The sequence below is a fragment of the Mastigoproctus giganteus genome, chromosome 13 (genome assembly GCF_048544385.1).
Source record: "Mastigoproctus giganteus isolate SK-2022 chromosome 13, ASM4854438v1, whole genome shotgun sequence".
Lineage (NCBI taxonomy): Eukaryota > Metazoa > Arthropoda > Arachnida > Uropygi > Thelyphonidae > Mastigoproctus > Mastigoproctus giganteus.
In genome coordinates, this window is record NC_143587.1 from 83,019,987 (window position 1) to 83,045,200 (window position 25,214).

The 25,214-nt window shown below is 38.7% G+C and overlaps 1 protein-coding gene across 1 annotated transcript in view; it reads left to right on the top strand.

The window, feature by feature from the left end:
* LOC150076225 (copine-8-like) overlaps positions 1–25,214 on the top strand; it is a 324,722-nt gene that overhangs the window by 81,696 nt on the left and 217,812 nt on the right. The window contains exon 5 of the mRNA XM_090387972.1: positions 18,418–18,457. Coding sequence (XP_090244098.1) covers positions 18,418–18,457 — 40 coding nt within the window. The remainder of the gene's footprint in view (positions 1–18,417; positions 18,458–25,214) is intronic.

Below are 25,214 nucleotides of genomic sequence, written 5' to 3' on the forward strand. Positions count from 1 at the left end.
GTGGAGAGACTCTGTTAGAGATGAATCATTAATTAACCTAACTGCCCTCTTCTGAATGGAATCAAGAAGCCTGAGAGAGGTTTTGGGGGCACCACCCCAGATGTGGGAACAATATTCCATGGAAGGGCGGATTTGCGATTTATACAGAGTGAGCAGCTGTTTGGAAGAAAAGTAACGCCGAGAGCGAAAGAGAAAACCAAGTTTTTTAGATGCAGAGGAAGCAATATTTGTAATGTGCTTGTGCCAAGAGAGATTAGAAGTCAGGGTAATCCCCAAAAGAGATATATCATTTTGCCTAGAAATCGGAGTGTCACTAAAGATAAGCATAGGAGCAGAAGAATCCTTTTTGCGAGATATAAGACAAGACTGAGTTTTAGAAGGGTTGAAATCAACTAAGTTGTCTTTGCCCCACTGGACAATTACCTGAAGATCGGCATTTAAAGAATTGGCAGCAGATTTTCGAAAACTTGAAGCTGATTGAGCAGGACAAGGTTTCTCAAAATGGAAAGTTGAATGCAATGTGCTATCATCGGCAAAACTATGGATAGGATTTCCAGTCAATGGAAGAAGGTCATTGATATACAAGAGGAAAAGAGTGGGGGAAAGAACTGAACCTTGGGGGACACCGGCATTAGTGGAGAAGTTAGAAGACAGAGAGCCATCTACCATCACCCTCAGTGAGCGATCAGAGAGAAAACTGGATAACCAAGTACTAAAAACAGTTGGCAAACCATAAGATGGAAGCTTGCTTAGAAGACCTTTATGCCAAACACGATCAAAAGCCTTTGAGATGTCAAGAGCAACTACTTGTGTTTCACCGAACCTTTCCATTGAATTAGTCCATAAATGGGTAACATAAGCCAGAATATCACCAGTGGATCGACACTGACGGAATCCATACTGGCGATCGTTGATCAGACGGAAAGTTTCTAGGTAGTTTAAGAGTTGCCGGTTAATTGATTTCTCCATTACTTTAGAAAGAGTAGAAGTAATTGCAATGGGACGATAATTGGATGGGAGGGATTTGTCACCCTTTTTAGGAACTGGCTGGATATGAGCAAATTTCCAAGCAGAAGGAAAAACACCTTTGGAATAAGAAAGTGAAAAAAGGCGGCAAAGAATAGGAGTAAGTTCAGGAGCACAGGTTTTGAGAACAAGTGGAGAAATACCATCAGGACCTGGAGCTTTCTTAGCATCAAGATTCATCAAAATTCTTCTGATATCCTTTTGACGGAAGACCACAGAAGGCATTGAATGGAGCGTGTTAGGAATGGTGGGAGGTGTTTTACCAAGATCATTAATACATGAGCTGGAAGAAAAATGGGATGCTAGCAGGTCAGCTTTATCCTTGGCTGAAGTGACAACAGAACCATCTGGTTTGGACAGAGGTGGGAGCAGAGATGGACAAAAGTTGCGGCCAATAGCTTTGGCAAGAGACCAGAATGCTCGGCTACCATTAGGGCAACAAGCAAGTTTTCTACTCTTAGCCTGTTCAAATTCTAGTTTGGACTGATTAATAACTGCTTTACAATTGTTGCGAGCTTTGGTGTAGCCAGAAAATGAAACTGAAGAATTAGCAAGAAGCCAATTACGATATGCAACATTCTTCTCTTGGACAGCCTTAGCACATTTGTTGGAGAACCAAGGTTTAGATAAAGGACGAGATTTTAAAGTGGAGTGTGGGATAAAGGATTCCATTCCTGCAAGAATAATTTCACTGACACGATCTGAGCAAACGTTGACATCAGAAGTTTTGAAACAGTAATCAGACCAAGGAAAAGAAGAAAAGAAGTCTCGCAGGTCATCCCATTTTGCATTCTTGTAATGCCAAACAATACGAGGTTGGGAACAGCCATGAGATAAAGGTTCCATTGGAGAAGAGACAATCACCAAGTTGTGATCTGAAGTGCCTAAAGGACCTCTCACTTCGACCTTGTACTTAGAAGGGTTGTTTGTGAGAAAAAGATCAAGCGTATTGGCTGTATGATTAGGATTGTCCGGTATTCTTGTGGGTAAATGAACAATCTGTGCTAGGTCGTTAGTAATTGCAAAAGCCTCAGCATCTCGACCTGCTGGGTCGGTGTAACTAGAAAACGGAAGCCAGCTGGAGTTGTGAACGTTAAAATCACCAAGGAAAATTACCTCACTGTTAGGAAAGTTGGACTGGAGAAAGTCAAGTTGCAAAGAGAGGAAGTCAAAGAGCTCCAAGTGATTAGTGGAGTTGGGAGAACGGTAGAGACAACAGATGAATTTGACACAATGAGGTAGAGAGATTTTAAGCCAGAGAAGATCAAAGAGAGGAGATTCCAAATTGCCAAGTCTCTGACAGGGAATATCAGAACGGACATATGCACAAGTACCAGCTTTGAGGCGAAAGGAATCATACAGCAAATAATTTGGACATCTGAGATGAGCAGTAGTTGAATCAACTGATAACTGAGATTCAGTAAGAAAAAGTACATGGGGTTTGGAAGACTGCAAGTGGAAATGGACATCGTTGAGATTGGAATTGAGACCACGTATATTTGTGAAATGAATTAGGAAGTCCTTGGGAGGTTTAGATCTTTTCGCAGATAAGCTTGCTCTATTATTTTGACAATTCATGGTGTATTCAATAGTAAGGAAAAGTGGGTGGGACATGCTGTATGAAGTAATGAAATTTTTGGATATGGCGTACATGTGGTAAGAATATACCCAGATCCTTGACATAACGTGGCCTCGACAATGCTCCCCGCATACACACTACTCGGACTCCCTCCAGTCACTATCTGGCAGAGTAGAGGTAGCAAGATTATACACTAGCTGATCCGGAAGCCTCCTAGAGAGTTACCAATAGGTTTGGTCCAGTGTACTATCTAGCGGCCGGCCTGCGAACACCGTTTTAGAGCTGTACCCTCGAAATGTAAGGAATATTGGATCTTGCCACGACATTCACCATAACCTCAAAAATCATCAATCATACTGCATGATGCAAAAGATAGGGAAGGGTTGGCCGGAACTTAGCTCTAGAGACTAAACATGGGTTCCACCACTTCAAGCCTCCAATAAGCAAAGTGGTGGTATTTCACCGGTTGATGAGAGTCATCTACCACCTAGTACTGCCTGGTAACATAGAGGGGCGGCGTTCCTCCATGTGGTGTGGGCGCCACACCTCGACCCCTGCTAACGTTGGTTCACACCTGGGTGGTCACCCACCATGTACTTGTGCATGGAGGTTATACCCAGGATTACTAACAGTCCCACCATCGTGAAGGTGCAAGCAGAGGATTTGGCTGTCATAGACTGTCCGGACTTCGCCGAAATTGGGTCCACTTGACTTAAGTGTCACCCGAATATCAGTTCCATCAGCGTTTTAGACTCCCAGGTGGCAAGAACAGCTTGTCTGGGCATATCTGAGAGAATGTCTGTGACAACCTCAAGGACCATATGTTCAAATATGTTCTGATAAGGCCTGCTGGGAGTCCTCACAGGACAAGCAAAAAAAAAGGCACATAAGGACTCCCAGCAGGCCTTATCTCTGACAACTCACTTTTTAGGCTGATGTATGACAAACAGAAGCAGTTCAAAATTACTTTCACCTCTGCTTGCAGCTGCTGTTAATCTGTTCGTCTGTGTATAATCAGTCTAGCAATTTTTGACTCATCTAACACTTTCAATATTATCAGCAAATATTCTTGCACCCTTCTATTTAAGGGTATCCCATCCCTGTAAATGCAGTCTTTCCTATTGAAAAGTAGACCACACTGAGAAAAATTCTACTCCATGAGCCTTGCGGCCTGTCTAGGGTAGAATTGATTGACATGACTTATCATTCACTCCTTCCTATTGTGTCTGAGCAGAATTGCAGACACTTTAAATTTAATCCTTACTTGTGACTTTTTCTTTATGCTGTCCCTTATTTGTGAGGAAAAACATCCTGAGATCTCTTGCTATTAGTATTGTTGGTACCAACATGTACAACAGTGTCACCTTTTGTGCTCTTAAAAGATGATAGCTGTTCTGTATCATAAATTTTAGCTCTCAGACATTCCCTGGTCCTATTCCACCTATCCTTTTTATTACAATTGCTACCTTCTTTGGGATAAGAGATCTTGCAATTCTATACAATGCTGCCCTATTAAGGATGTTGTTTTTTCTGTTTCTCGAGTATTGGATGGAGTATAGCGTTGAGCCAGGCAATTGAGTCCTTGATTGGGGTATTCTCTCTTTTATTCCTTCGAGGGCATAAACTAAGCACATCAGAACCTTGAATTTTTGCTTAACCTCTTAATGCTCTTTACAAACAAGCTCACAAAGGCATCCTCTTTGACTGCATCACATCCAACTGAAGTTAGCTTTGCAAAAGAGGAAAGGCCCATTAAAAAATTAAGCAGAGCCTATTAAAAAAATGCTAAACCATCATTAAGAGAACTGCCATTAATGGTTCTCTCTTGAGCCAAAGCATGCTTTGAGCATTTTGCTTTGCTGCTCTAGTCTGAAGCATGATTCTAGTGCAATTTCAAATTGTGACTTATATTTACGGTGGAATCTTGTTAACAAAGTTCAAGGGACCCAAATTTTCACGTTTTGTAATAATGAGATTTGTAGTAACAAGGTCCCCCAGAAGTGTCAAAATTTTACTGTTTTTTTTTTATTTTTTTTTATGGTACATACTGTATATCTAAAAATAATAATAATATCAAAAATAAATTAATCAAAATAAAAACAAAAGCCTTGTCTAACAATACAGTGATAGGAATAACATATTTTTTAAAGATTATTTTATTTATAAGATAAACTAAGAGAAAAGCAGTATTAATGGAAATGAAAATATTGTACAGTATAATCTTTGATATATACAATATTTTAGTATAACAGTAAAAAGAATATCAATCTTAATATAAAAGGAGATATACAAACCATTAACTTTTTAATAAATTAATCTAATTTAAAGAATCCAATGTTGTTTGCACAGTTTTTTTTCCTATGTGCATTTTTAACTACAGCACAGACATCAAATGCAATAGTTGTTTCTTTATAAACGTTACTGCAGGCCAACACATTCTCTATTATGTTCAATGCATTTTGGGCATCTTTTTTAGATGGCAGTGTGCTCGCTGCTTCACTTTCGCTGTCACTGGTAACAAAAACATCATCGTTTTGTTTGGTACCCAGCAGCTCTTCTGGTGTTGGCATTGCAGTGGTACCAACTTCAAATTCTTCATTGTTGCTATCACATTTGTCTGCTGGACTATGTTTTTCGATGATGTTTTCTCCAAAGCCACTCTTTCTGAAGCAGTTGATTATTACACTTGATGTCATACTTTGTTTTGATGCAAGCATACTTGTTATTGCTTTCCTAAGCAATAACAAGATTATGAATAGCATCCAAAACATTTCAATTTGGCTGCAAATTGTTCCCTCCTATGTTGCGGATCAAGTGCCTTATCAGACGGCTCTATCTGCTCTCTTGAGATTATAAATAATGTCTTGATCCAGTGGTTGCATTAGACTGGTGGTATTGGGGGGTAAAAACAACAGCCGTATATTTGTCAACTTAAGTGTCTTGGCAGAATGTGCTGTATAATGGTCTAGAATCATCAAAGTGTTCCTTTTTTTCTGAAGCTATTCTTCTGTCCACTTCTGATAACCAAGACTGAAAAATTTTAACTGTAAGCCAAGCACTTCTGCTGGCCTCATAATCACAGGGAAGTTGATTAACTGCTTTAAAACATCTTGGCTTGGAAAACTTACCAATCACCACAAGTGGGTGTAGTTTTGTACTGCTATCTGAATTGCAGCATAACAGAACAGTGAGTCTTTGTTTACTTAATTTTCTACCATGACAAGACTCTCCTCGAACAGCAAATGTTTTATTTTGGCAGCAAATTATAAACTAAATCTGTCTCGTCAGGATTAAAAATATCCTTTGCCTCGTATTTTTCAAGGATGGACCGTACAGAACACAACCAGTCTGTAGCCTTTTCTTTGTCGACTAATCCAGACTCACTGCAAACATTTCGCGAAACCAAGTTGTTCCTGTCTTTAAATCTTTAGAGACAGCCACTGCTACATTTGAAGTCACTAATCCCATGTTGCTGAGCTAGATAACTTGCCTTTTCTTGCAAAATCGGACCTAGTATTGGCAAATTAGATGCACGCATTTGTTGGTACCACTCAAAAAGTTTTGTTTCAAGCTCCTTGTGTTTTGCTCCATGAATTCGTTTCCTGTTTTTCATCGCTGCTCTAGTGTCATGCACTTCTTCAAGTCTTTTTTGGTTTTTCAATATTGTAGATAAAGTAGGTAAAGGGATGTTGTGTTCCTTTGCAATGTCTGTTTTGCTTCTTTCCATCCTATCAGCCTCTTGTATAATTTTTAGTTTAATTTCCAGGCTTAATTCTATCCATCTACATTTTGTCGCCATAACACTGCTAGATAAGATTTAATAATAAACAAATTTTAAATTAATTTAAAGATGAGTTCTGAAAAAGACATCTGCTCAGATAAAATGGCACAAAAAATAGATTGCTGTACACGATAGCAAAAGACTCTTTGAACTGTTGTAACAATTGCAACTGATCTTATTCCTGTGGAGAGCGAGGGAGTGCAGCCGACCGGGCTAGCCGGGTGGGTAAAGTGCCTGCCTGGCAACGCAAAGGTCGCGGGTTCAAATCCCGCCTCGGGCTTGGATCAAAGTACTGCAAAAAAACCTTGGGAGGTGCATTATGGCCACAGAAGCCGATGCGCCAACAACTACCAAAAAAAAAAAAAAAGGGAGTGCATGTAAACAACTTAGAAAAACTTTTTATTCTTTTGTTAATTTAACAACTCATCCTTCATAAAGATGTTTTTCAGAGTGCACTTGACATTGTAGCTACCATAAACTGCTTTTGTTTACACAAAACTAATTTCTAACAAGTCAGTGCCATCCTTCTACAAGTAGGGAGCCAGGTGGCCGAGGGCAATAATTGGATTGCTCTGCCAAGATTTGTATTAAACATACAAAATGACAATATTTATTTCTCAAGGGTTGAAAAAGAACTTTGTAATACATTTTAACTGAATTTGTAATAAACTTTACAAATTTATTACAAATGAATTTTACAAATGTAAAATTCGTTTGTAATAAACGAATATATTTACATAGAAAAGCCTATCCTTTTGCAGGGGATGGTATGTGCTTCATATAAACGAGTACTTTGTATAAACCGAGTTTGTATTAATGAGATTTTACTGTAATCAGTTTTCTTTGCTTAATTTTCATTTTGGAACTGAAAATGAAGAGTAATGGCTAATCAGTGGTTACTGTTTTTTTTGCATTTGTATTTTGAAAGCTGACTTTGGAACTTGAAAAATTGTGGCTTTTTTGTTTGCCATTTTCCACATAATGGAAACATTGAATTGATGGTTTCAGAAATAAATGTATAGTGATCAGATAAACTAAACTATATAAATGTAAAAACAATTAATTTCACAATTATGTAAATTTAACATAATGTGTGAAGATTTTTATAAGACAATCAAATTATGATTAGACAATAAGAGGTTCAATAAAATATTAGAGCAGAACCTTTTGGTTTTTGATTTATTTTATTGCAAGACTGCTTATATATTCTTCACATGTATATCTGTAATTATTTTTTATGAAATGCTAAACTATACTTTCTGTTTTTATATATATATATTTCGTTTTTAGAGCACATTTTACCTAAATGTGACAGCTTTTATTGTCCTTTCCTCCAATTTCTTTTTGTCTCAAGATTTTAGGCTTTAAAAGTCATCTTTGTACTTTTCAGGAAGATACATAAAACATCATCAGTGCAGAAAAAATGATTATTATAAAAAAACATTTTTAAAAATTAGTGTAAAATTGTAACTTGCAGCATACTAGTTTTGAACTTGAAGAATCCATAACGTGTGAAACTGTCCGCTTGGCTGCACAGTGTGAATGACTGAGGTGCATGTGGGCCACGGACTATGAACACCCTTGGTTACATCATGAAATGCAGACATTATTAGTATTAGCAATCGCCATATGGTGCAAGGAAGCCTATTGCTTATGCTGCACCAGCCAAAAAAAAATAATAAAATAACAAAAAATAAATAAATTAATAATAAAAATAATAATAATTAATGAGAGAAAAGGAAGTGGACAACCTATGCAATTCCCTCCTCCCATAGGCAATTATCCAGCTGACTTTTGAATTTCCCCAAACTCTAACAACCATGTTGGTAACTTATTTTAGTGATTTATAACTTGCCAGCTAAAATAAAACTTCCTGCAATCCAGTCTAAACATCCCCCCCCCGTAACTTGAAATTATGACACCTTGTTCAAGAATCATTTATAACTGAAAATTTCATCCCATTCATTTTGCTTATGCTTCTCAGAGCCTTAAACACCTCAATCAAGTCTCCTCTATGGTGCCTAGTTTCCAAGTTTTGCAAAGACATATTCAAAGTCTTTCCTCATATGGACACCCTTTTGCTGATCTCACCAGGTGAGTTACCTTTCTTTGGACTCTTTCAAGAACAACAATGTCTTTCTTTAGGTGCAGTCTCCATACTTGAATACAGTATTCCAAGTGTGGTCTAACAATAGCCTTATATAATGGGATTATGACATCCTTATCTCTACTAGCATTTGTTCGATAAATCATCAATAGTACACCATGCTCCCAGTCTACAATGCTCAGAGAACTTCATATCTGACCATATCATAATACCCAAGTCCCTTTCCTCCACTACTGGCTTTAGTTCAACTCTGTCAAGTGTATAAATTATTTTGGGGTTACTGTTACACAGGTGCAATACCTTATACTTTGCTGGATTAAAGCATAGCTGCCATTTTTCTGACCATCCCTGAAGTCTATCTAGGCCATTCTGAAGAAGCCCTGCTTGGCAGCGATCATTAACTACTCTACCAATCTTTACATTATCTGAAAATTTAGACATCATGCCCTCTATCCCTTCATAGATGTCATTTATGAAAATCAAAAACAACAGTGGTCCTTGGGGAACCCCACTTCTTACATCAACCCAATCTGAGGAATAACCATTTATCACATCTCTCTGTCTCCTGCCCTGAAGCCGTCCAGCTATCCATCTAAGGATTTTCCCTGTGATTCCAACCTGTTCCAGCTTATAAAGTAACCACTCATGTGAGACAGAGTCAGATGCTTTGCTGAAATCCTAATAAACGTCAAAATTATTCCCTAAGTCCAACTATTGAGTGACACGTCAAAATAGCTAATTTAGCTAAAATAGCTAATTATAGGGATATCAGAAACATGTGCCAGTCAGATATAGGGGATGCAGAATTTAAACATTGTGAGTGCAATGCTTACAGAATGGAAACACTTGACAGGACAGAAGAGGAGGAAGGAATTATGTAATTAGCTAAGAAGCACCTAAAATTTAAGGCAGTGCACCAAGTTGCACCAGTGACATGGGTTACTAGTGTAATGTTTTTTTTTTTTTTTTTTTATGTGAACCCCAAACACAAGAGGTATTAGAACCTATAGTACTTAGTACCATGCTTGGGTTGTAGGTTGAGAAGACGAAAGAAGATATTTGTTGACATTGGACTTGAACTTCTGTAGATTGTAATTTTCAGGAAATACGTATGAAGGAAGGTTATTCCAGAAAATGGCAGTTGAATGAATGTTGAGTCAATTTGATGTGATATAAGCACTTTGGAAAACAAAATTAAGTAGAGTAGAGCATTTTATAGTCCAAATCACTGTGGTGAGCATGATGAACAACTGTACCAACAAATAGAGTTGACCGGTAAATCAGAATATCTTATAATGGGGAATTTAATTTACAGAATTTAATTTACTTTCTTGTATCATATGCCACTGTTAACAGTGGCATATGATACAAGAAAGCAAGCTTATACAGCATCAGCCAAAAAAAACACCTTCCCAATTCACCTATCCATTTGCTCCAAATATTTATCCAATTCTTAATTGAATCTATTTAAGCTATCAACTTCCACAATGACATATGGAAGTTTGTTCCAGCAATCAACCACTTGCTGCTTAAAGGCAAATTTCTGCACATTATTCTGCAACTGTCTTTCCTCAATTTGATTCTATACCCCCTCAGGTTCTTAATCTGAGCAGCGGAAGTATCCCGTCAGCATCGAGCCTGCTCAAACCATTCAAGGCTTTATACAAGGCTTTATATTTGTTAAGGAAGATCTTGTTTGACCAATCTGATTAACTATTATGACTAGTGAGCTGGCTCATGATCCTTCAATTAATGGCAGACTTCAAACAGGGTACACAGAGAAATGTTTCCAAGTGCACCATTCTGGACATTTGCCTATGGTATAGGCAAACTGCTTATTAGCCCATGCTGACAGACCATCATCAACCCCTTGACTTGCAGTAGGCATGGTAGCACCATTCCTGGATATTGGGCGATTGAAAATAGTCACCTGGTCCAAATGAATCAAGGTTCCAGTGACAATGGATGGGTGCATATTTGATGGCAAGCAGTTGAACAGCTACAGCAACACTGCACACTTGGACAGAAACAGACTAGCAGTAGTAGTATCATGGTTTAGGGGATGTTTTTATGGACATCACTGGGTCTCCTCATCCCCATTGAACATGCCCTCACTGCCAGATCTTACCTGGGCATTGTTTTAGATCAATGTTTGTCCTACATGGTAGCTGTGTATCTGGATGGCACTGGACTCTTTGAACAATACAGTGCCCTGTCACAAGGCCTGCATTGCACAGAAATGGTTCAAAAATCATGTCCAAATATTTGTGGGATGTGGTGGAACAGCATTCTTCAGTCCATGCTTTTACCTTCCTCTGTTTTCAAACCCTACAACATTCTTCAGTTCATTTGGTGTAGGATATCTGAGGACACCTCCACAGGCTCATATAGTCGATGGTTGCAAGCAGATATCACAGCTAAAAGGCAGCCCAGGTTATCTATTAGGTTATCATATTGTTTTGGCTCACAAGCATATTAGATGATATTATTTGCCCCACTTTAACTAAAAGTTTTTCAAAATTTATTTCAAATTTGAACACTATGAAGTACACATTGCAATACTATTGCAAGTGGCAAACTCTCTATATTGAATGAGTATCACTTTCTGGGTTTCCATGTTTATTATTCCAAAATAATAATGAATGTTTCAAATGACTGTTTCAAAAACAGTTTATGGCTGTTAGAAACTTAATTATTATTAGATCTTGTGGGACAATGTTTTGAATGACTTAAAACTTTAACCAAGCATGTAGTTCACACTATCATGAGTGATTATCTCTTTTCATGTTTATTATTCAAAAATAATAATGAATATTTCAAATTAATCTTTCAAAAAGATGTAGTTTACAACCATTACAAATTCTTAATAATTTATATCACATGATTGGATTTTATAAATAACTTTAACTAGAAACAACACATAATTCTAAGCTTTGTAGCATCAGTAACATTTGCTGACATTACTACAATTTAAAAATACAACAAAAGTGTTTGGGGCTGTACCTGCTGATGCTATTACACTATAACATTGAATAAATGATAAATAAAAATTCAAAATCCACACCAAGTAAAATATTTGTAATTTGGAAGAAATGGAAAATCATGGATTTTTATATTCACCCACCAATGAATGTCGACTCATTATTTTAATGTTGTACATTGACAACATTATTCCCTGTGTACATTGACTTCTGCAGCAAATATATTTATTAAGCATGAATTTTTGAGGCAAAAAATAAACTAATTCAGCATATAAATCAACTTATATGCTGAATATACAACTTACATCTGATGAGTATGGAATTGGCACACCCAGGGTCCCCAGCTGGATATTATCATTCTTCTTTTTTCTTGGTGATTCCCTTCTACTTTTCTCACTATCGGGGTAATTCAGAAATTTTTTTTTTTTTTTTTGGTTGGTGCAGCATAAGCATCAAGCTACCTTCCACTGTATGGCTAATAATAATAATAATAATAAGAGGCATGATGGCCCAGTGGTTACGACACCGGACTACCAGCCTGATGGACCCGGGTTCGAGTACCGCCTTGGTGGAAGCGAATGCAGCTCCATCACACTGCGAGACCGTTATAATAATAGTAATAAATTAGAATAATAATAATAAATAAATCAACAGTAATAAAAATTTTTAAATAAATAAACATCGTGAAAGTTGCTCCAAGGGACCTTCCCCTTGGTTGGAGTGGCAGCTAAGGCAGATTGTGGCACCATCTGGCGTCACTCCCGAGAACTACCACTGGACATAAGCCGAAGCTAAACAGGTCCACCTCAATAGATGGATGATGTTGCAGATAAATATTAGTCATACTGCATCGAGTGTGGCGCAGGATAAAGTCTCGCGTTCAAGCCTTAGGCAGAGGGGTCGGTTAAAAAAATCAGAGATGGGCTCCCGAGGAAGACAGTGGAGTGAGTGGCACTGTCACCTGCATGGCTACCACAAGACAAGACAGGGGCAAGACCATCCAGCCCCACCAACTGGAAGTGCTTCCTGCACAACTGTGCTAATAACCACCCAGAAAGGGAGAAAACGGCAACACATGAAGTGGAGCATCGAAATGAATATGTACAACATGCGAGCATACTATGAAATAACAATGCTGGAGACCGATATGACAATTTACAGGGCGAGACTACATACCAAGTGGCTGGAACGATTCCCAAATATTCAAGTCACCAAATAGCGGACCACAGAATGACCATCGTCACGAAGAACCTGATTTTTTCCAAGATAGCTCCTGCAATCTTGGAAAAAATCAAGCAGGACGTGAGCGATCAACTACAAAGGATAAAAATATGGAACCAGAGGAGACAGAACATACCACCACCAAACCAGAGGAGGAAGAGCAAGAAGAAATACAACCCACAGCAGCTGAAGTTAAAAGAGACGAGGTCATGATATCCAGAATAGAGGACGAGTGGAAGAAAGTCCTAACAGAATTCGAAGGAATGGACCCCACAAAGACACGTGATACCGAAGAGAGGCCGAATAGAACCTTGTGGAGAGTCACAGACCACCTGATTCGGCACACGATACCGCATTACCTTGACAGCAATGGTGCAACAGTGGAGGCCATCCACACAACTGTGTATTGTGCTGCTGTAGCAGCCACGAGAATTAACGGAAGAGAAGCTAGAGACCAGCAGGAGAAGAAACAAAAACAGAAGGAACCAGCAGCTTGGGAAAGAAGACTTCAGCAGAAGATAGAAGAATTAAGAGTCAAGATAGGCCAATTGACCCAGTACCAATGGGGCAATAGGAGTAAGAAATTAATTGGAAAAGTGAAGAGCATCCTCAAGAGAGACAGCATCCACAGCAAAGATGCAACAAAAAATCAGAGAATAGGAGAGTACTTGGAGCATTGAAGCAGAACCTCCTTACACTCACCAGGAGACTACGCCGATACAAAGAGAGCTCCCAGAGAAAAATAACCGAATCTTCGATATAGACCAAAGAGGCTTCTACAGGAATCTCGGAGGAGACGGAAAAGAAGGGAATGGACCACCCGAGAAGAAGACGGTTGAGGAGTTCTGGGGAAACATGTGGAGCAGGGAAGTAAGACATTACAGCTGAGCCACCTGGATAGAACTAGAACACAAGAAAACCAAGGATGTACAAAAAATGAGAGGGTGGGAAATTTGGGAAGAAGAAGTAAAACAGATGATCAAGAACTCTCACAACTGGCAAACTAGGAATAGATAACGTCCACAACTACTGGTACAAGAAGCTCACTTGCACACACACACAAGCACCTGGCAGAGCAGTTCACCTGAATGATAAGGCACTCAGAGACAATCCTGAAGTTTCTCACTCAAGGAATCACATATCTGAAGCCTAAAGATGAAGATACAAGAAACCCAGCAAAATATAGGCCAATTATCTGCCTCCCAACAATGTACAAGGTCCTAACCAGCTGCATAAGGAGCCTCTGTAGCCAGGTGGGCAGGAGCAGCAGTGCATAGCACCTGCTTCTTGAGTAGACTGGGGTTCGAACCCGTGGCCACCAAATACGGAGAATGCGAAAAGGTCAGGGAGTGACCACCCCCAGAGCAATATGGCCTTAGTTGCTAATGCTCCTAAAAACAAATAACAAAAAACAAAAACAAACCAGCTGCATAACCAGGAAGATATCAGACCACTTCGAGAGCTAGAACATAATGGCCAAACAGCAGAAAAAGATGCAAGCGGCTGAGCAAGGATGCAAGGAGCAATTAACCATAGATTATGGAGCAATTATTAACCCCCGATTATGGAGCAAGCCTAAAGAAGTGGCGGAACATGTACACAGCCAACATCGATTACCGCAAGGCCTTTGACTCTGTGCCTCATAGCTAGCTAATAGAGGCGCTGAACATCTACAAAGTCAATCCGATAGTGACAAACTTCCTGGGAGAAATGAAGGCGAAATGGCGTACCACCATTAAGGTTGAAAACATGACAACCAGGCCAATCCCCATCAGGAGAGGAATCTTTCAGGGAGATGCCCTGAGCACATTGTGGTTCTGTCTAGCACTTAATCTGCCATCCACCATGCTCAACAGTAGCAAGTATCGATATAACCTCAAACAAGGAAGGAAGAACCTGTACACCCTCACCCACCTGATGTACATGGATGACATGACATCAAGCTCTATGTGGGAACCAAGAAGCACCTCCAGCAACTACTCCAGATCACTGAAGAATTCAGCAATGATATTAGGATGAAATTTGGTCTAAACAAATGCAAGACCAACGGATTGCATCAGGGGAAATTAGTCGGCCAAAACTACCAGCTGCAGACTGATAAAGAGATCAAAGCCATGACAGGAGGAGAGACCTACAAATATCTGGGGATGATGCAGGCTCAGCAGTTAGAGCACAATGAAATTAAGGCCTGCCTGACTGAAAAATACCATCAGCGACTCAGAAGCCTGCTGAAAGCAAAGCTGAATGGAGGGAACACAGTTAAAGCCATAAATACCTATGCAGTCCCAGTGCTAACATACTCCTTTGGGGTCATAGAGTGGACTAATACCGAGCTGGAGGATATCATGAGAAAGACAAGGACAATGGTGAACAAGAGCCGCCAACACCACCCAAAATCTGCCATGGAGAGACTGACAATTGCCCGGGAAGAAGGAGGAAGGGGCCCGATAGGCCTAATAAATTAACAGAAGACAGCGATAGTTGACCTGAAGGATTACTTCCAGAAACACACAGCAGCACTCCACCAGGCCATAAGGAAGATAGACAAGCGGTATACCCCACTCAACCTAAGCGAGGTGTTCCCCCCCAACCAGGAGGTACAAACAATTCTAGAAAGATGGGCAGAGAAGACACTCCATGGCAAATACTACAATGATCTCCATCAAGATCACATAGATAAAATTGCTTCCAATGCATGGCTCACAAGTGGGATGCTCTTCCCCGAGACTGAAGGGTTCATGCTCGCCATCCAAGACCAGATAATCAACACCAGAAACTATAGAAAATACATCATCAAGGAGCCCGGAGTGTCCAGTGACACATGTCGATAATGCCACCTAGCCTCAGAAACGATCCAACACATCACTGCGGGGTGCAAGGTAATCACCCAGACTGAGTACACTCATAGACACGACCAGGTAGCCAGGATAATACATCAGAAGCTAGCAAGGAAATACAAGTTGATCAAAGAATGTGTACCATACTAGAGACTCCAACCCACAAGCTGTACTGGGACCACACCATAATAATGGATAGGGCAATCCCGCACAACAGACTGGACATAACCCTTGTGGACAAGAAGGAAAAGGCTACCTATCTGATTGACATAGCGGTACCCAACACTGGCAACCTGCAGAAAACCCATGAGGACAAAATCAGGAAGTACACGAACCTAAGACAGGAGATCAAATAGATGTGGCATATGCAACAAGTAACGTCCATCCCAATCATCGTGTCAACCACAGGTATGGTGCCAAAGACCCTTCATAACAGCCTAGCAGCAATAGGTCTCCCAGGGAACACCTACAAGGAACTCCAGAAAGTCACAATCCTGAACACCTGTAGGATAGTCAGAGTTCCTTGACCGACAGCACTAGACATAACAACAACCACTCTGTGTGCTTGGTAGCAATACCCGTCACGAGGTGGAACCCCCAATTAGGTAGAAATAATACAAGAGCAGCAATAATAATAATAAGTTGCTGACAGATTTTAGTGTCGGAGATATAAAATGTAGATTATTATTAAAAAGTGGATTATGCTGTGCTATTAAACATTATCTTTCAAGAGGTCTTGAAGAATCTTTGAATAAATTAGTTAAATGTCATAGAGAACTTTGCATCAGAATTAGAATAATTTACGAAAGTTTGTAGAGATGAGAAAAATTTAATGTTCATTTATATACCCTTTGATTATTTGTTGCACTTTAAATTTGGGGACAAGTTACATAACTTGTCCCCAAATAGGAACAGTTTTCAATGAAGATGGAATTTGACTAGCTTTGGATCCTTGCATAATTATGCAAGAATTTAGCACTTTCCAAAATTTTACTTCTCCTTGATGGAAGTGCTCTATATTTACATGATCATGAGTAAAGAAATTCAGTTCCACCGATGAGAACTGCAACTAAGTTTTTAATAATAAACAGTAACTAAAATTAAGTAATTAATGGGAGCTTTCGAGATTTAAGTATTTCTTCATCAGCTGTGTGAATGCACACATAAAATATAGAATATGAAATGTTACAAATGGAATGTGCATGGTCATGTTGAGTAAAAAGAGAGAGAGCATGCACGAGGATGTGCGAATGCTATAGCATCACAGTGCAGAACTAGGTGATTGTTGTAGATGCTGGGTATGTACATGGGCAGAATGCCAGTGTTTGTCATGTGGTAACACTACAGACTCCATAATTGGGTATAGCCGCATGCCTCTATTGTTGTTAAAAATGCTATGACAACCAGATATGTGCAGTGACTCAAGCCACAGACGTTGATGGTAGTGGCGGGATTGGTCAACCACCTCGGTATCACGTCTGGGATTGAGGTCATGTTGCATCGACCAATAATGCTCTGCAATTGCAGAATGTGCAGAGTCAACTTGAGTCACTGTACATATCTGGTTGTCATAGCAGTTTAACTGCAATAGAGATGTGTAGCTACACCCAATTATGGAGTCTGTAGTATTACAGCATGACAAATGCTGGCACTCTGCCCATGTACGCACCCAGCATCTACAACAATCACCTAGTTCTGCACCGTAATGCTTTAGTATTCACACGTTCTCATGCATGCTCTCCCTTTTTATTCAACATGACCACACCCTGCACATTCCATTTGTAAATTTTCATATTTTATATTTTATGTATGCACTCACACAGCTGATGAAGAGATATTTAAATCTCGAAAGCTCCTGTTAATTACTAAATTTTAGTTATTGTTTATTATTAAAAACTTAGTTGCCGTTCTCACTGGTGGAACTGAATTTCTTTACTCATCTATGGAACCTGGTACCACAGGTCACTTTAATTTTACATGATCATGTTTCTGCTTTAAATATGTTCTTATTTTGCATATTACCTTTTGATAATGAGTATTTTATGAAAGTACTTCTTTTCCACCATTTGTTGTTGTGTCTCACATGTGCATTTAATTTTTTTTAATTTTTTTTTTTTATATAATCCATGGTACTTATATTAAAGTAATTAGTTGGCTACTATTGAGAATTTTTTCTGAAATTGAATTGAATTGAATTAATTTGAAAGGTTTTTATGAACGAAATGAGTCCTGTCTGTTCCCTTTGGTTTCTTTTTGGTTCCTTTTTAATGTTTTTTACAGATTTCCTCTAAATTTTGGTCTAGTTTAATCATTGTTGGGGGGGGGGGGGGAGAGAGAGAGAGAGAGAGAGAGAGAGAGAGAGAGAGGGAGGATGTAAATATTTCAGATTTCTTAATTATATTTTTCTACAATAAGAATTTCTGTTTACTTATATATATATATATATATATATATATCCGAGTATGAAAAATCAAATAGTAAATTTTATAATAAATATAAATATTATAATAAATATTAAATAGTCACATAACCAATTAATGCCATCTAAGACAATTAAACATTACATCGGTCTACAGAAACGGATAGCTCGTTAATTATGGTTGATACATTGAAAGGGTTAGCCCTCGAAAAAGTCCCTTTCAATGTATCTCATTGCCATAATTAACATTTTAATGGTATTTTTTATATATTTTCTATATTTTTATAATTTATTGCTTATGTCATGGCATATATTTATATTTTTTTCCAGGTCACGTTGGGTACCCGCAATGGTTTTTGGTTTACCTGATAAGCTAGTATATCATATTTTACCTTTAAAAACTTTTACCACTATTAACTTAACTCATATTTATATATATATATATGTTTTTTTATTTAAATTTTAGTTATGATGTAGATAGCAGCAGCCAAGATCTTTCTAAACATGTAAGTAAAGAGGTAATTTTAATATTTAATCTGTGAAATGAAATTTCATCTAGTGAGAAAATATTTCTGTTGTGAAAATTATGTAGTTATTAGTATTGAAATAATGCATATTTTTGTGGACAGCTTTTATCTACTAAAACTACTACCATTTTTTTTTTTCATTGGCATTTGCCTATTTTTCTCCTTATTTTAAGCAAGTTCCATAATTATTATTTAAAATGTTCATTAAATTTTTGTATGATTAACACAGGCTTTGAACTTTGGCATGTCCATATCTGATACATTTAAGCATTGCAAAATGCCTTTTCTTATTTATCCCATAATTTTTTTTTTTTTTCTTATTAAATTCTGAACCTGATAGAGCTATGTGTACTGGAAGAATTTAAAGCATATTATCTCTCATGGTAGAAAAAAGCCATGTCACTTGGCTTTTTTCCAGATTAAAAGAGTGCAGTGGAGCACAATTGCATTTGATCACTAAATTTACTTGATGAGAGACATAATTATGATAGAAAATATGCTATTTCTCAGAAAATTTGTCTTTTGCAAATAGTAAGCATAAATTCTTTTTGTATCTTGTGTTAGTGTGAGGTCTTGCAATTGTGACTTCCTTTGACACTGTTTCAAATTTGACACTGTTGCACATGGAAGACTACTGTACAAATTTGAGCAGAATGGTGGTATTAAGGTTAAGTTCCTACAATGGATAAAAGGATGGTTGAGTGGGAGAAGACAGAGGGTGGTAATCAATGGGCTGCTCTTCGTGGACTAATGTTATTAGTGGTGCCCCCAGGGTTTGGCATTGGGCCCAATGTTGTTTTTTTTATTTATCAACGATATTGATGAAGGTGTATCAGGCTTTTTAATTTTGAAATTTGCAGATGATACAAAGGTTGGCAGGGTTGTTAATGACAGTAATGGCAGTTTGCTACTGAACAGGATCTAGAAAATTTGAGAAGAGGGGCTGAGAAGTAGCAACTGAAGTTTAACATTGACAAATGCAAAGTACTGCATATGGGTAGAAGTAACCCCAGAGGAATGTACCAACTGTGTAGTACTACACTTAGGGTGGTTGAAAATGAAAAAGACCTGGGAGTAATTGTGCAGTCAGATATGAAGTGCTCTGAACAATGTAGACAGACTGCCAGAGCAGGTCATGGGGTTTTGGCAATGATATACAGGAATTTTGCTAGCAGGGAAAAGGAGGTGATTATTCCTCTGTATAAGGCAATAGTCAGGCCACACCTTGAGTACTGCATACAAGTCTGGAGGCCTCATTTTAGGAAGGATGTAGATTTGCTTGAACTTGTACAGAGGAGGGCAACAAGATTGGTGAGGAGATTTAAGGGATTCTCTTACCAAGAGAGGCTTAAATTCTGCAGATTGCAGTGGTTGGAGACTAGGCACCTGCGAGGCAATCTGATTGAGGTGTATAAGGCCTTGAATGGGTTGAGCACGCTGAATTCTGATGGGATTAGCATTAGCAGAGGCATATAATGCAAGAAAGAAAGCTTATGCAGCATCAGCCAAAAAAAAAAATGCACACCCATTTCACCCCTCTGTTCGTTCCAAGTACCTGTCCAGCTCAGCCTTAAATTTATTTAGGCTATCAACTTCCGCAACAAGGGATGGAAGTCTGTTCCACCAACCAACCACCCGCTGGCTAAAGGCAAACTTCCGCACATCTATCCTACATCTGTCTTTCCTCAATCTGAATTTATACCCTCTCAAATGATTATTCTGAGCAAGAGGAAGAATTCCATCACCATTTAGCATGCTCAAGCCATTCAAGGCTTTATACACCTCAGTCAGATCACCTTGCAGATGCCTAGTCTCCAGACACTGTAATTTGCAAAATTTAAGCTTTTCTTCATAAGAGCAACCCTTTGTTCCATTCACTAATCTTGTTGCCCTTCTCTGTACTCGTTCCAACAGCTCTACATCCTTCTTAAAATGAGGCCCCCAGAACTGTATACAGTACTCAAGGTGTGGCCTGACCATTGCCTTATATAAAGGGATAATCACTTCCTTATCCCTGCTAGAAAAATTCCTGTATATCATTGACAAGACATCATGGGTTACTTTTGCAGCCCGTCTGCACTGCTCAGAGAACTTCATATCTGCCTGCACAATTACCCCCAGGTCCTTATCATTCTCTACCACTGTCAGTACCACAGTATTTATACGTCACTTTGGGGTTGCTGCTTCCCATATGTAGTTTACATTTGTCAATGTTAAACTTTATTTGCCACATCTCAGCCCATCTGCTCAACTTTTCTAGATACTGTTGCAGCAGCGTACTGTCATTAGTGTCCTTAACAACCCTGCCAACCTTCGTATTGTCTGCAAACTTGGGCATTAAGATTGATATACCATCATCAATATCATTTATAAATACAGAAAACAACAATGGACCCAATACTGAATCCTGAGGGACTCCACTAATAACATTAGTCCACGATGAGCATGGTCCATTGATTACCACTCTCTGTCTTCTCCCCCTCAACCATCCCTTTATCCATAGCAGCAATTTGCCTCCAATGCCACACTGCTCCAATTTGTGCAACGGTCTTCCATGTGCAACAGTATCAAAAGCCTTTCTAAGATCCAAATACGTGATATCAAAATTATTCCCTGCATCCAGTTCCTTTGTGATCACATCATAGTATCCAATCAAATTGGTCAGGTAAGACTTTCCCTTAACAAAACCATGCTGTGTCTGAGCTATAACTGAAGTCTTGTCTAGATGAACCTGCAGTGCTTCTTTAACCAGTGCCTCCATTAATTTTCCTGGAACAGAAATGCTGAGGGAAATGGACCATAATCTGCCACGCTGGTCCAGTGCGGGTTGGCAGATCGACCGTATTCAGCAGTCAGGGGCTTGAACCCTGGTCTATTCAAGGAGCTTGTGCTACTGCACTCCCGCTTCTGACCACTCGGCTATGGAGGTTAATAAATACTAAAAACAAGAATGTCCCCAGCACTGAAACCATACTGAATCCATATTAGTCCAAGAAGTCCAGTGCCCATTGTTAACCACTCACAGCAATAACTTTCCCCTATTTCCACACTCACTGATGCTCAATACGTTCTACGTTGATATCAATATTTGTAAAACAATAAGACAAGTTTACCTCTCTGTATGATACTCTCAAAAAATTAAAATGAATAAAACATTAATGCAAAATTTTTTGAAAACAATTACAAAATCAATTGAACACAATTAAAAAATAATAAAAAATTAATTTTAAAAAGTTTAACAAAAATTTTAAAAAACAATTTTTCTTCCTGAAGCTGACAATGCTTTTCGACCAAATGTCATGAGCACAGGAATAAAAATTACCGAGTATGTGTGAGCATGAATCTTAAATAGAGATTATTAGTCTTCACACTTGCGTGTAAGGCACCTCCGTAGCCAAGTGGGAAGGAGCAGCAATGCATTGCACACGCTTCTTGATTAGACCGGGGTTCAAACCCGTCACCACCAAATACGGAGGATGCGGAAAGGTCAGGGAATGACCACTGCATATCCCGGAGCAATATGGACTTAGTTGCTAATGCTCCTAAAAATCAAACAACAACAACAGCACTTGCGTGTAAAAGACCAAAAATCGGATACCAATAGATATGGCCAGCAAACGTTAATAGAATTCTCATGTAATTTAATTTCGAAGGTTTCTTTAATTAATAGACTTGTAAAATTACATTGGACACTTAAGTATTTTGGCCTCGTTGAATAAAAATGTATGTTTTTCATTAACGGCATGAAAGTCTAATTTTGACACTGCTGAATGAGAAGCAGGAACTGAGGATACGCGTGCTGTTTAATATGAAAATTCAGAGAAAACAGTGTAGATCCTTGGTAAGATGAGTCACAATCACTACTTGCGATGATTGTGACTCATCTTAAATTGATTGTATCTGTTTTGAATTGATTGTGTCCATTTTGAATTGATAACGTCCATTATGAATTTGACTCATCTTACCAAGGTTCTATGTGGTTTCCTGAATTTTTGTGTTTAAACACATGCATCCTCAGTTCATGCTTCTTGTTCAGCAGCATTAGAATTAGCCTTTCATGCCATTAAAAAAAAAACACGCATTTTTATTCAACAAGGCCAAAATACTTACGTCTCCAACGTAATTTTACAAGACTATTAATTGCAGAAACCGTCGAAATTAAATTACATGAGAATTCTATTAATGTTCGCTGGCCATATCTAATCTCTGATTCGTGGTCTTTTGCATGCATGCAAGAAGACTAATAATCTCTATTTAAGATTCATGCTCACACATACAAAGTAATTTTCATTCCTGTGATCATGACATTTGGTCCAAAAGCATTGTCAGCTTCATCCATGAAGATAAATCGTTTTTTAAAATTATTTTTTAATTGTGCTCAATTTTTTTAATTGTTTTCAAATTATTTGTTTTTTTTTATTGTAATAATTTTGCATTAATGTTTTATTCCTTGAGGTTATCACAGACATTCTCTCAGTTATGCCAGACAAGCTGTAATGGAGTATTATCTAAAATTCAAGTATTGGATACTTGGGAGTCAAAAATGATGATAGAGCTGATATTCGGGTGACACTCAAGTCAAGTGGAATCGATTTTGGTGACGTGCGGATGGTCTGTGACAGCCAAATCCTCTGCTTGCACCTTCACGATGGTTGGACTTTCAATAATCCTGGGTATAACTCCCATACACAAGCACACTGTGGATCACCACCCAGGTGTGAACCAATGTAAGCAGGGGTCTAGGTGTGGTGCTCACACCACATGGAGGAATGCCACCTCTCTGTGTTACCAGGCAATACAAGGTGGTAGATGACTCATCAACCGGTGCAATAACACCACTTTGCTTATTGGAGGCTTGAAGTGGTGGAACCCATGTTTAGTCTCCAGAGCTAAGTTCTGGTCAACCCTTCCTCATTTCTTCCATCATGCAGTATGACTGATGATGGACATCATAACGAGGTTATGATGGACATCATAACGAAACACAATCTTCCTTACATTTCGAGGGTACAGTTCTAAAACGGTGTTTGCAGGCTGGCCTCTAGTAAGTACACCGGACCGAACCTATTGGTAACTCTTTAGGAGGCTTCCAGATCAGCTAGTCTATAATCTTGCTACCTCTACTCTGCCAGATAGAGACTGGAAGGAGTCAGAGTAGTGTGTGTATAATGGGGGACACATTGTCGAGACCACATTATGTCAAGGATCTGGGTATATTTATACCATTTGTACGCCATGTCCAAAAATTTCATTACTTCATACAGCATGTCCCCTCCACTTTTTCTTACTATTGAATACATCACGAATTGTCAAACTAATAGAGTAAGCTTATCTGCGAAAAGATCTAAACCTCCCAAACACTGACTGGTTAATTTTACAATATATGTGGTCTCAATTCTAATCTCAACAATGTCCATTTCCACTTTCAATCTGCCAAACCCCATGTACTTTTTCTGACAGTTATCAGTTGTTTCAACAACTGCTCATCTCAGTTGCCCAAATTATTCGCTGTACAATTCCTTTCACCTCAAAGGTGGTACTTGTGCATATATGTCCATTCTGATATTCCCTGTCAGGGATTTGGTAATTTGAAATCTCCTCTTTTCGATCTTCTCTGTGTTAAAATCTCTCTACCTCATTCTGTCAAATTCATCTGTTGTCTTTACCATTCTTCCAATTCCACTAATCACTTGAAACTCTTTGACTTCCTCCCTTTGCAACTTGACTTTCTCCAGTCCAACTTTCCTAACAGTGAGGTAATTTTCCGTGGTGATTTTAATGTTCACAACTTCAGCTGGCTTCCGTTTTCTAGTCACATCGACCCAGCTGGTCGAGATGCTGAGGCTTTCGCAATTTCTAATGACTTTGCACAGATTGTTCATTTACCTACAAGAATACCGGACAATCCTAACCCTAGGATTATCCAGTATTCTTGTTTGTGAGAAAAAGACCAAGTGAACAAGCGTGATCTTTTTCTCACAAACAGCCCTTCTAAGTACACAGTCGAAGTGAGTGGTCCTTTAGACACCTCAGATCACAACTTGGTGATTGTCTCTTCCCCAATGGAGTCTTTGTCTCATGGCTATTCCCAACCTCTTGTTGTTTGGCCTTACAGGAATGCAAAATGGGATGCGAGATTTCTTTTGCTTGGTCGGATTACTGTTTCAAAACTTCTGATGTTAACGTTTGCTCAGATCGTGTCAGTGAAATTATTCTTATAGGAAAGGAATCCTTTATCCCACACTGCACTTTAAAATCTCATCCTTTATCTAAACTTTGTTTAGATAAAGGATGAGATAAATGTGCTAAGTCTGTTCAAGAGAAGAATGTTGCATATTGTAATTGGCTTGTTTCCAATTCTTCAGTTTCATTTTCTGTCTACACAAAAGTTTGCAACAATTGTAAAGCAGTTATTAATCAGTCCAAACTAGACTTTGAACAGGCTAAGAGTAGAAAACATGCTTCTTGCCCTAATGGTAGCCAAGCATTCTGGTCTCTTGCCAAAGCTTTTGGCCACCAATTTTGCCCATCTCTGTTCCCACATCTGTCAAAACCAGATGGTTCTGTTGTCACGTCAGCCAAGGAAAAAGCTGAGCTGCTAGCAATCCATTTTTTTTCCAACTCGTATATTACTGATCTTGGTAAAACATCTCCCACCATTCCTAACACACTCAATTCAATGCCTCCTGTGGTCTTCCGTCAAAAGGATGTCAAAAGGTTATTGACGAATCTTGAT